Source organism: Callithrix jacchus, chromosome 5 (assembly GCF_049354715.1).
Source record: "Callithrix jacchus isolate 240 chromosome 5, calJac240_pri, whole genome shotgun sequence".
In the NCBI taxonomy this organism is placed as follows: domain Eukaryota; kingdom Metazoa; phylum Chordata; class Mammalia; order Primates; family Cebidae; genus Callithrix; species Callithrix jacchus.
In genome coordinates, this window is record NC_133506.1 from 67688568 (window position 1) to 67701506 (window position 12939).

Sequence of the window (12939 nt, forward strand, 5' to 3'; positions counted from 1 at the left end):
CTTACAGTGGTGGAGTGGGGGCGGGGATGGGGATGCTGACGCGTTGGGTCCAAGGTGGGGTGACGTACCAAGCATGGCAAGATAATCATGTCTGTATCCACAGCTTTGGCGCTCTGCTCTTCCAGCCTCAGACTCTTACTGGGCTGCCACTGCTGAGCCAGGGACCGTATCCGCTCATCTGTGGTGAGCTTATCACCGTCAAACCTTAAGAAAGGCAGCACAAAGTTGAGGACCGAAAACGCAGAAAGGCAAGAGTTTTCACCTGCACTTAAACTTGTCAGCAGTGCTGATCAGAGCTATTTTTCTGTTCGTAACAATGATATTGTCACTTTCTGTATTTTGCTGACTGGATTCATAGCCTTCAGTTATTCATGGATACAGAATGCATGTAAACTTTGTGGCAGAGGCTGCAAACTCGCCTGAAAAGTCCATTCTCCTCTTCTTTTTCATTTTTTAAATTAACTCAAATGTTTTATTTTCATTAAGAAAACATTTTCTTGAAATTTGTTTTTTTAGATGATTTGGTTTTTTAGAGATGAGCTATATTGCCCAGGCTGGACTGGAACTCCTGGGCTCAAGCGATCCTCCTGTCTCGGCCTCCCTAGTAGCTGTGATTACAGGCTCACGCCACCATGCCGGGACACCCCTTCTCTCTTTTGTTTTTAAAGAATTTTTAACAGAGTTTGAGCAAAGAGTGATCGCCAAATTGGGCAGCTCCTGAATCAGAATGAGTTCAGAGTGACTCTGCTGCTGTGGTTGGAGCTTTGTGGACAGAAAAAGGCAGAAGACACAGAGAAAACAGAAGTGAGGTACAGAAATAGCTGGAATGGTTACAGCCTGGTGTTTGCCTTATTGTACAGGCTGAACAGCAGGACAACTGTGGCAGAAACTCGGTGACCCTTCTTTCTCTCTAAAGCTCCCCAGAGCTTTAACAAGAGAGATGGTCACCCAGCTAGAGACATGGTTAGCAGCTAGAGTGGGGATGCCCCTGGGTTCTTGGCAGTGGCAGGTGAGAGAGATGGTGTGCCACCTCTGGAGTCTACTGGGTTAACAATGCACTCCCTTCTCCACATTCCCCGTTTCCTCTGGGCTAGAACCTAGAGGTGGGGTGGCCAAGCAAGCTTTCACTCCACAGGTGAGAACGTTGGGATTTCTGGGTCACTCTGTGGAGCAGAGCTGTCACCTACCCCAGACTCTGCCTACCTCTGGACTGTTACATGAGAGGGAGAAAACAATTCTCTCTCTCCTACCTTTACATTCTATCCGTCCGTTATATAAATTCTATCTATCTGTCCATTATATTTCTGGTTTCTTAGTTACAGCAGTTTAGGCCGTACCCTAACTGAGCAACCCTGCTTATCTCATAAAGCATTTTAGGCAGTATATAAGAAACACGTAAAGAGAACTATGAAATACAAAATGCAAGAAAAATTAAGTGATTTTACTATAAATTAGAATAAGAAGCCAAAATTAGGATATGGGGGATGGAGGAGGAGATGAGATTCCAGATTTGTAAAGTTCTACCCAAATTAAAAAGCTGGGCCCAAGAACTAGCTCTCAATTTCCTGGCCAAGAAAAAGGGAATGTTCTTAATTTTAAAAATCTCTTGAGCAGCAGTTCCTGCTCCGTGCTATCTGCTCACTGGGATTATACACGAGACACATCCCGGTGCCTGCCCAATGTCTGTGTCTGTGAAATGAGTTTACTCTCGGAGGCTACAAACATAAGTTTTCAAGAGGAACCCACAGTACACTTGGAAGATGATCCATGTGGTGTGGCCCAGATGCCCTCGACATCGCTTTACGAAGGACTAACAACTGCTTCCCGGCCTGTCGGAGTGTCCATCCTGAGCCCGCTGTCAGGAGGTGCACCCTCCCACCCTCACATGTTCTCTCCCTGGCCACACTCCGCTGCACCAAAATGTCCCTTACCTCTTCTGAACCTCCAGGAAGAAAGAGTCGGTCTTTTTCATCTGCAGTTCGTATATGGCCCGGAGAATGTGCAGAGGGGCATTGAGGGCATCATGAGCCATCTGAAGGCCCAGGGAGGAAGCAGACAAGAACCATTAAAAGCACTTCAATACATTACTCATAAACTGAACTTAAACCTGAGAAGACAATATATCAAAAGCTTCCACAGGTTGTAACTGAAGAACATTTTATGGGTAGTTTAAAAAGCATATAAAACTGTAAGCACTAAAACATGGACTGTAACATCTGCATTAGTACTGTAACTTCAAAGGAAATGATAAAACACTAAAACCTGAAAGAAATAGCATATCAACAAAACACAACGGTAAATACTTATTTACCACACTGCACTCACTGCTACCGTCTCTATGCCGTTTTACACTCCGGTTTGATAACCAGCACATACCTGGGCACTGTATTTTCTTTTTTTGACACAGGGTCTCACTTGGTTGCCCAGGCTGGAGTGCAGTGGTGAGATCATAGCTCACTGTAACCTTGAACTCCAGGGCTCAAGTGATCCTCCTGCCTCAGCCTCCTGGGTAGCTAGGACTACAGCACGCTACCACACCTGGCTAGTCTTATTTTTGTGGAAACAGCATCTTTTTATGTTTCCCAGGCTGGTCTTAAACTCTTGGCCTCAAGAAATCCTCCTGCCTTCGCCTCCCAAAGTGCTGGAATTACAGGTGGGAGCCACTGTGCCTGGCCAGGATCTGCTTTTTCTGACATTCTACCCTACATTCTGTTTACTCTTCATTTAGTTACAGCTTTTGAAGTCCAAGCCCCCATCCTTCTCATGTTGTTCTGAAGAAGAATAGACGACTTAGGGAAGGTAAGAGTGTATTTCTGAGAAACTATGAGGAAGGAACTATCACATAGGAGTTCACACACAGGTCTTAGGGCTTTAGTGGAAATTCATGCAAAATTTTACATGCATATTTGAATGTGTATTTTATGGGGAGAGAGGAGCTAAAGCTTTTGAGTTTATAATCAAAAATATTAAGCACTATTGCTGGGCTCTGTTCTTCTGGATCAATTCTGCAACAACACAGATTGAGTCTTCAGAAAGGGAATTCTCAGGACATCAGATGGAAGCATTTTCATGTTTAGGTTGAAATATGGCCCTAGCCAAAGAGAAGCCATCCCTCAGAAGCCCCTGCCCAAGCCACACGGTGACTAAAGAACACACCAAGAAGCATATTCTGGTGGGCTCATCCAGGCCCTCGAGGGGGTCCAGCTTTTTCTGCTCTGGGTTGCCAGGGCTGCTGGCTGGCTGTTCCTCCTCTTCCTCTCGGTCTCCTTGCTCATCCCGCTCTAAGTCTCCATGCTCAGCCAAAGCGCTCATCTCCTTTTTTGAGGAGTACAGCATGATGGACAAAATCTACACAGAAAGAAAACCCGCAGAATGTGAGCGCTCCGGAGGTGGGAAGATGGCACAGTTCTTTAATCATGAAAAATTTGCCCTAACTCTTTAAGACATCGGACTTTACTTGAAGAATGTTAAATTAGAAAAGAAACACGAATGCATGTTTAATTATACTATGCAACCAAAGAAACACTAAGTGCACACTGTGGGGACCTTTGTGTTGACTAACTTTCCCACAGATGATATAAACCGCCATCATCCTTTTTAAACTTGTTTCGGCAAAATGTAAACAGCTATGAAAATGCTCATATGCTTTCACCCAGCAACTCATCTGTTACGAATAATGTAAAATATATAAAGTTATTTTTACAATATGCTCAGTAAAGCACTAATGGCAAAAAACTGAAAGCCACCTTCATGTATTATATGTAGCGAGAAAAAATGGTGGTTATGAAAACTACATCAAAACTTAGAAAGATGCCCATAGGCCAGCAATTGATTTGAATACTATGCTCGTCACCCAGTCTAGAGTTATGCATGTACTGTAGATGTACAGAAACAAAACGAGAGGGAGAAAATACATGAAAGGCTAATGGCAGCTGTGTTTGGGATACAGAGTTTGGAGGGTTGTTTTTCTTTTACAGTTTTTAAGTTTTCTGCAATGTGGTTCTAATAATAAAGATTTTAATTTAAAATATTCCCTAAGAATAAAAGTTCAAATACTCTCCAAATTATCCATTCATATGTTTTAGCATATTTCCCTTAAACCTAACCAAATCCTCTTCTGGCAACTGAGAGCTGTTTCTGCAGGTGCAGGCTCTGCTGGGCTGTGAATGGCCACACACTCAATCCTCTGCAGCGGCAGCCTTTCCTGGGCCTAAAGCTGGCTCTGGGCCCAGAAGGTCCACAGGGAACCACAGAAATTCCACTAAGAAAACTCCAAGGTCTAAGGAGAACAAGCAGTAAAATTACAAATATCAACTAAAATCCTACATAAAATAAACATAAGTGAGGACAAATTTAGAGGCTGATTGTGGCTGAAAGGAACTTTAAAGGGAAATAATAATTCCAAGGTGTACTTTATGACCATGATATAATGCTTAATCACATGTTTTCATAAAATGCTTCTCTTCCACTGTTCTTTGAACAAACATTAAATTCATTTTCCCTGACAGGGGTAGACAGGTGTCATAATCCCTACTTCCAGAAGGGAACACAGAGGCAAGGAGTTTCAAACACTGTACTAAATGAGTGTGCGCAGGGCAGAGGCAGCTGGAACTTGCTGACACTTCTAACACCTAGGCCAGTACATCTGAACCAGGCAAGAGTAGCAGGAGTCGCTCTGGTCTCTTACTTCCAGGTCCCGGAGGAGCCATGTTTTACTAAAGCCAGTCCCTTTGCTGCACTTTTTCACCAGCAACTTCAGTAAATCAGTCTGAAGGAAGGTAGCATGGGTCTCTTCAAAACCGTGAGCCTGCCAAGCAGAAAAAGAATGATTTGTGACTGCCTTGGAGTCAAGAAGATACAACCTTTGCTATAACTCACTGTCTGTCCATTCACTCTCATTCATTCATTCATTTAACAAATGCTTTTGAATGAAGCCTATTTTATGTCACACCCCTGCTCACACTTCCAAAAGCTTTCCAGTGCTCTTTAGGCTAAAATCCAGGCCTCTGATCATGGCTGACAAAGTCCTACAAGGTCCCTGCCTGGTTCTATGTGGAACCAGTATGGAAAGACAGAGAACCTGACTATCAGGAAAACTGTATTTCCTCTTTGAAGTTATCTGTGCAAGGCCCAGGTGTTTCTAAAAATGATGAAGTTCCTACAGTTTACCATCCATCAAAATCAGATGGCATCTCCTCCTAGTTAATCCCCACGCAGATGTCAAATTATAGACAGATCTATTGCCAACTGGAGAAGCTCACCATTACCTTTAATGTTTTATACAATCCTTTGAGGGCCAGAGACAGGACCCAAGTTGCTTCCACTGCCTCAGGACAATGGCTGTCCACGCTGGTTTGCAGAAGGTGACTGGCAATAAAGGCAAAGTGCTGGGAGTACTGGCTCAGCTGGGCCTGAGAGTCACCACACTCTTGTCCTCCTCCCTTCTGGACCAGCTGGTAGTCCTTCACTGAAGGGTGACATCAGGCAGAAAGAGAAAGGCACAAAAAGTACAGTTTATGCTTCCGGCAGCTGTTTCTTCCATAGTAACATGCCTTACTAAAGTAAGGACTGCAGAAACACAAATCTTCCAGGCTCAATCTTAGCCAGTAAACCCAGCTTGCAGGTAAACACAAAAATAGTAATGGCTATCTATCCATCAAGAAACTGAGTGGGACAATTTACATTCTTACTATTGTGCATAAGCAGATTGTCTACAAAAGTGTTAACAAAAGTTCTTAAAAATAGTATACATGAGCCCGGGCATGGTGGCTCGTGCCTGTAATCCCAGCACTTTGGGAGGCCAAGGCAGGTAGATCACTTGAGGTCAGGAGTTCAAGACTAGCATGGTCAACATGACAAAACTCTATCTCTACTAAAAATATACTAATTAGCTGAGCATGGCAGCACATGCCTGTAGTCCCAGTTACTCAGGAGGCTGAGGCAGAAGAATCACTTGAACCCAGGAGGCAGAGGCTGCAGTGAGCTGAGATCACACCATTGCACTTCAGACTGGGTGACAGAGCCAGACTCCATCTCAAAAAAAACCAACTGGTACGCATGAGATTTCCACTTCCAAACAAAACAGAACAAAAGAGACTGGACTAACTCTCCCACCTTAAACAACCAGAACACTGAAAAAACCTGAAACAAACAGCTTGCAAACATTGGGCAAAAGGTAATAAAGGACTATGATCTCTGAGACAAGAGACATATACTAGATTAGACCTCCAATGGCACCAGCTATCTGGAGATGATTTCCAAGCTGCAAAGTGGGAAGCAAACATCCAACCAGAATCCAACAGTCTCAGTGAATTAAAGAAACAGAGACGAGAGTTCAGGGAAGTCAAGGCAGCTGGAATGTACAGGGTAGAATATCACAGAGCAGGGAGAGGCACAGAGAAAGGTGTGGGTTGGGGAGAGCTCTCTGAAGATCCACAGACGGCTCCTCACGAGTCTGTGGCTGCATGCTGACTTGCACATTTCTATGAAAGGAAACTACTGGGGCCAGAGAAACAGCAACACTGGGCAGAATAACTCCTGGAGCTCACAGAGAGCTGGGAATATTTTGGCTTTCCACCAGTAAGAGTGGAAGTGTCCTGGTGGAGATGAGGATGGGGACAGAAAAAATATTTGAATACCTAATGGTCAAAATTTTCCAAATTTGATGAAAACTATAAACCTTAGGAGTTCAATAAACCCCTAAGCAAAAGAAACATAAAGAAAATCATGTCAAGGCACATCACAATCAAATTGACAAAAATATAGCCAGAGGAAAAAGACACATTACAAAAATGTAGCAAAAAGAAGAGTAACAGCAGACTTCATCTTCAAATCTATACAAGCCAGAAGACAACAGACCAACATCTTTTTTTCTTTTTTTTTTAGATGGAGTTTTCGCTCTTGTCACCCAGACTGGAGTGCAATGGTGCAATCTCGGCTCACTGTAGCCTCTGACTCCCAGGTTCAAGCAATTCTCCTGCCTCAGCCTCCGGAATAGCTGGGATTACAGGTATCCACACCACACCTGACTAATTTTTGTATTTTTAGTAGAGACTGGGTTTTACCATATTGGCCAGGCTGGTCTCAAACTCCTGACCTCAGGTGATTCACCTGCCTCGGCCTCCCAAAGTGCTGGCATTGCAGGCGTGAGCCACCATGCCCAGCCTAGACCAACATCTTTAAAGTATTTAAAGATAAAACTCAACTTAGAATTGTTTACCCAGCAAAATTATCTATCAAAGGTGAAGTTAAAAAAAAAATCCCCAGGCAAACTGAGAGATTATGGTAACATCAGGCCTGCACTACAAAAAATGTTCAGTGCAGTTTTTCAGGTCCCCCAAAAAACCAAAAAAAGGTATCAGATGGAAAACTGAGTAATTAGCAAAGGAAAGAAGAGCACTAGAAATAAAAAAAAGTATATATGGCTAAATATAAAAGCTCTTGTTTTCTCATTTTAAAATCTCTTAAAATATCTGTCTCTCTCGTTTTTTTTTTTTTTAATTATTTGGTTGAGACAGGGTCTTGCTGTGTTGCCCAGGCTGGCATTGAACTTCTGGCTTCAAGCTTTGTGATCCTCCTGCCTTGGCCTCCCAAAGTGCTGAGATTACAGGTGTAAGCCCTATGCAACCAGTAGTATTTCACTGTTTTTTGTTTTGTTTTGTTTTGTTTTGTATAAAAGACAGGCTCTTGCTAGAGACAGGCTAGAGTGCAGTGGCACGATCATAGCTCACTGCAGCCTCAATCTCCTGGGCTCAAGTGATCCTCCTGCCTCCACTTCCCAGGTAACTGGGATTATAGGTGTGTGTCACCACATCTGGTTTTTTAAAAAATTGTTTTCAGTAGAGATGGGGTCTAGCTATGCTGCGCAGCCTGGTCCCAAACTCCTGGCCTCAAGCGATCCTTTTTCCTTGGCCTTCCAAATTGCTGGGTGGTGTGAACCACCATGCCTGGCCAATACCTCACATTTTGAAGCAAAAAAAAAAAAAAAAAAAATGTATTGTGACATTTATATCATACAGAAGTAAAATGTGTAACAGCACAACAAATGAAGGTGGACAATGTTTTAATGTTTCCACACTATGTGTGAAATGGTATAATATTATCTCAAGGCAGACCATAAGTTAAAGGTGTATAGTGTAAACCCTAGAACAACGTCTAAGAAATTATTTGAAGGTACACTACTGTAAACCCTACAGCAACCACAACAAAACCCAAAAAGATACACTACTTAAAGAGCCAACAGTGGAAATAAAATGAAATCATTAAGGAAAACAAAATAGCCCAGCACTCTGGGAGCCTGAGTGAGGTGGGAAGATAGGAAGGACAGGCATTTGAGACTAACTTGGGCAACATAGCGAGATTCCATCTCTACAAAAATAAATAAATAATGATGATAATAATAGTAATAATTAGCTGGGCATAGTGGCACACACCTGTAGTCCTAGCTACTTGGGAGGCTGAAGTGGTAGGATCACCTGAGCCCAGAAGCCCAAGGTTACAGCGAGCCATAATTGCACCACTGTATTCCAGCCTGGGTGACAGAGCAAGAGCCTGTCTCTTTAAGAAAAGGAAAAATAAAAGAAAAATAAAACAAAATACTCAATCCAAAAGAAGGGAGAGTAAAAGAAAAGGAAAAGTAATAAATGAGACAGAAAACAAGCAAGAAGAGAGCAGATTTAAATTCGGTCATCTTAGGTCGGGCAGGGTTGGCTCATGCCTGTAATCCCAGCACCTTGGGCCAAGGCGGGCAGATCACCTGAGGTCAGGTGTAAGAGACCAGCATGGCTAACATGGAAAAACCTTGTCTCTACTAAAAATACAAAAATTAGCCAGATGTAGTGGCAGGCATGGGTAATCCCAGCTACTTGGGAGGCTGAGATAGGAGAATCGCTTGAATCTGGGAGGTGGAGGTTGCAGTGAGCTGAGATCATGCCACTGCACTCCAGCCTGGGTGACAGAGTGAGACTCTGTTTCAAAAACAAACAAACAAAAAAGATATTCCTAAATTCAACCATCTTGATAACTGCAGTAAGTGTAAATGGTCTAAACACATCAATTAAAAGGCAGGGATTATCAGACTGGATTTTTTTTTAAAAAGACAAGAAATCCACTTTAAAGACACAGGCAGGTTAAAGTGAAAAGATGAAAAAGATGTGAAACCCATGGATATGAAGGGCCAATAATACTTTTGATTTGAGGTTGGTTGAACCTGTGGATGCAAAACCCACAGATATGGAGGGTCAACATAAGGAACTTGAGCAGCCATGAATTTTGCTATCTATGGGGAGTCCTGGAAGTAACCCTTTGAGAATACTAAGGGATGACTATTTTTAAATAGGCAAGAGAGGCTATATAAATATTAGATTTCAGAATGAGAAATATCATTAGGGAGAAAGAGGGACAATTCATAATAAAAAGAGAAACACACAATTACTATAGAAGTTAGAAACTTCTACAGTCCTCTCTCAGTAATTATTAGAACAAGCAGACAAACATCTGCAAGGGCACAGAAGACTTGAATAACATTATCCACTGACTTAACCTAAATAACATCTATAGGATACTCCACCAATAGCAGAGTACATGCATTCTCTTAAAGTGCACATGGAACCTTCATGAAAACAGACCTAATTTTGGATAATAAAAAAACTGTAATAATAATAGGACTGAACTAATTAAAAATATGCTCTCTGATCACAAATGAATTAAACCTGAAATCAATAACCAAAAGATATCTGGAATATCCCCCAAATATTTAGAAATTAAATATCCAACTTTTAAATAATACACAAAGCAAAGAAGAAAAAAATCACAAGATAAATTAGAAAATACTGTGACCCAAATGAAAATAATATATCATATAAAAAACTGTGGATGTTCCTACTGAATCCAAGGGACACCAGAAAAGGAAAAAATTGTGGATGTGGCTAAGTTACATTTAGAAGGAAATGCATATAATTAAAATTCTTCTATTGGCAAGGAAGAAAGTTCTCAAACCAGTGACGACTCCTACCTTAAGAAACCAGTAATCCCAGCACTTTGGGAGGCTGAGGCAGGTGGATTACTGAGGTCAGGAGTTTAAGATCAGCCTGAGCAACATGGTAAAACCCTGTCTCTACTACAAAAATTAGCCGGATGTGATGACATGTGCCTGTAATCTCAGCTACTCAGGAGGCTGAGGTAGGAGAACTGCTTGAACCCAGGAGGCAGAGGTTGCCGTGAGCTGAGATCAAGCCATCACACTCCAGCCTGGGCAACAAGAGTGAAACTCCACCTCAAAAAGAAAGAAAGAAACCAGAAAAGCAACCAGGTGTGGTGACTCATGCCTGTAATCCCACCACTTTGGTAGGCTAAGGCAGGAGGATCACTTGAGTCCAGGAGTTTGACCGGCCTGGGCAACATAGTGAGACCCTGTCTCTCCAAAAAAAAAAAAGAAACCAGAAAAGCAGTAACAACACATTAAACACAAAGCCAGAAAAAATAAAGAAATTAATCTGGGCAGAAATCAAAGAAACAGCAAAGAGAAATAAAAGAAAACCAAATGAAACTTAAGTTGGTCCTTTGAAAAAATAAAATAACTGTAGATCTCTGGCTAGGCCATCTAGGAAACAAAAAGAGAAGACATAAATTGCCAAGATTAGAAAATAAGAGAATATAGCTAATACCCCAATATTCTGGACCAAGAGAAATTAAAGAAATCTAAATTTATTTTCTAAATAAACTGAGAGATGTACCATGCTTATGGGCCAAAAGACTCAATATAGACAGTCCCTGACTTATAATGGTTCAATTTAATGATTTTTCAGCCTTTATAATGTGTTTATCAGGACATAACACCATTATAAATTGAGGAGCATCTGTATTGTTAAAATATCTCCTTAAATGAAACTATAGAGTCAATGCAGTGCCAATCAAAATTCCAGAAGTCTATATATATTTTTTGAGATAGGGTCTTGCTCTGTTGCCCAGGCTATAGTGGAGATCACAGCTCACTGCAGCCTTGAGCTCCAGGCACAGTGATCCTCCCACATCAGCCTCCCAAGCAGCTGGGACTACACAGCATGCCACCACATCTGGCTGTTTTATTTTATGTAGCGATAGGGTCTCTGGAAAGTGCTGGGATTACATGTGTGAGCCACTGAGCCTGGCTCCTGCAGTCTCTTTTATAGAAACTCTTCTACAGGAGCTGATTCTAAAATGTACACAGAAAGGCAAAGAAACTAGAAGAGCCAAAACAATTCTGACAAAGAACAAAGCTAAAAGACCTGATTTCAAAATTTTATACAAATAATCTGGCTAGGTGTGGTCGCTCATGCCTGTAACCCCAGTACTTTGGGAGGCCAAGGCAGGTGGCTCGCTTGAGGTCAGGAGTTTGAGACCAACCTGTCCAACATGGTGAAACCCCATCTCTATTAAAAATACAGACATTAGGCCGCATGTGGTGGCTCACACCTGTAATCCCAGCACTTTGGGAAGCCAAGGCAGACAGATCACCTGAAGTCAGAAGTTCGAGACCAGCCTGGCCAACATGGTGAAACCTCGTCTCTACTAAAAATAAAAAAAATTGGCCGGGTACAGTGGCTCGTGCCTGTGGTCCTGGCACTTTGGGAGGCCAAGGCGGGCAGATCATCTGAGGTTGGGAGTTTGAGACCAGCCTGACCAACATGGAGAAACTCCATCTCTACTAATAAAAATTAGCTGGGCATAGTGGCACATGCCTGTAATCCCAGTTACTTGGGAGGCTGAGGCATGAGACTCACTTGAACATGGTAGGTGGAGGTTGCAGTGAGCTGAGATGGTGCTACTGCACTCCAGCCTGGGGAACAAGAGCGAAATTCCATCTCAAAACAAAAAAATTACAAAAAATTAGCTGAGCATGGTGGTGTGTGCCTGTAATCTCAACTACTTGGGAGGCTGAGGCAGGAGAATTGCTGGAGCCCGGGAGGTGGAGGTTGCAGTGAGCTGAGATCATGCTATTGCATTCCAGCCTGGGCGACAGAGTGAGACTTGGTCTCAAAAACAAATAAATAAATAAATTTACAATAGTCAAAAAAGTGTAGTATTAAAGTAAGGACATACAGATTGAGGAAACATAATAGATCCATAAATAGACAGACACATGTATGTCCATTTTCAACAAAGGTGCCAAGATAATTCGATGGAGAAAGGATGATCTGTTCCACAAGTGGTCGTGGATCAAATGGATGTTCGCATGCAAAAGAAAAGAACTTAGACATTCACATTCATGAAAACAGCACAGACACTAATGCTGACGCGGAGTGAAAATGCAGACTGCTTCACCAGCAGAACTGGGAATGTAATGGGTAGATACTCCAGACTGCCTGGGGTTTGGCAAACTAAGTCAAAAGGGCATTTGTGATGCAATACTTTTAGTGTTCTACTGATAAAACAAAATGGAAACTTACATGAATGCTAATACAATTATTTTAAGTGTAGCCACCTAACTCCATGTAGTCACCTGACTCTGTAACATGTTTAAATTACCCGCAGAAAACAAGTGACACTGGGAAATGGAGAAATGAAATGTTCCAAACCTAGGTATCTAGCCAACCAAAAAACACAGAGCCAGATACACAAAAAGACAGCATGGAAAGGGGCTTTCGCAATTATCCCAATTCAACACATCATTTCAGAGATGAGGAAAAAGAAGTTCAGGGAGCTGTAAGTTGCTCTTAAAAAAAAAATCAAACGCAGGCCAAGAGCCAAGGTAATTTCATTGATTTTAGGGTATGCAGGGATTAGACATTTTTATTCCATTCTTAGAAAAAAATAATTATTTGTGGTACCTGTTTTCCTCTTCCGAGTTTTGACATCAACAATCACAGCCCTGTTCGTCTCAGTAAAGTGCTTCAAGATGATCACATTATGGGGTTCGTTGGCATTATCCACATAAACACAGCGGGTTCCCACACAGAGGAC

At 42.1% G+C, this 12939-nt stretch overlaps 1 protein-coding gene across 13 annotated transcripts in view; it reads right to left on the bottom strand.

Moving 5' to 3' along the window:
- Nucleotides 1-12939, bottom strand: part of ZZEF1 (zinc finger ZZ-type and EF-hand domain containing 1) — a 134562-nt gene that overhangs the window by 10186 nt on the left and 111437 nt on the right. For all 13 annotated transcript variants that reach the window (XR_013535446.1, XR_013535447.1, XR_013535448.1 and 10 more), the window contains 6 exons: nt 12807-12939; nt 5268-5467; nt 4688-4807; nt 3157-3348; nt 1932-2032; nt 69-204 (listed from right to left, as the gene is read on the bottom strand). Coding sequence is in view for 8 of the 13 variants with exons in the window: in XM_078372525.1 (XP_078228651.1) it covers nt 69-204; nt 1932-2032; nt 3157-3348; nt 4688-4807; nt 5268-5467; nt 12807-12939 (882 nt within the window). In the remaining 5 variants the exon portion in view is untranslated. The remainder of the gene's footprint in view (nt 1-68; nt 205-1931; nt 2033-3156; nt 3349-4687; nt 4808-5267; nt 5468-12806) is intronic.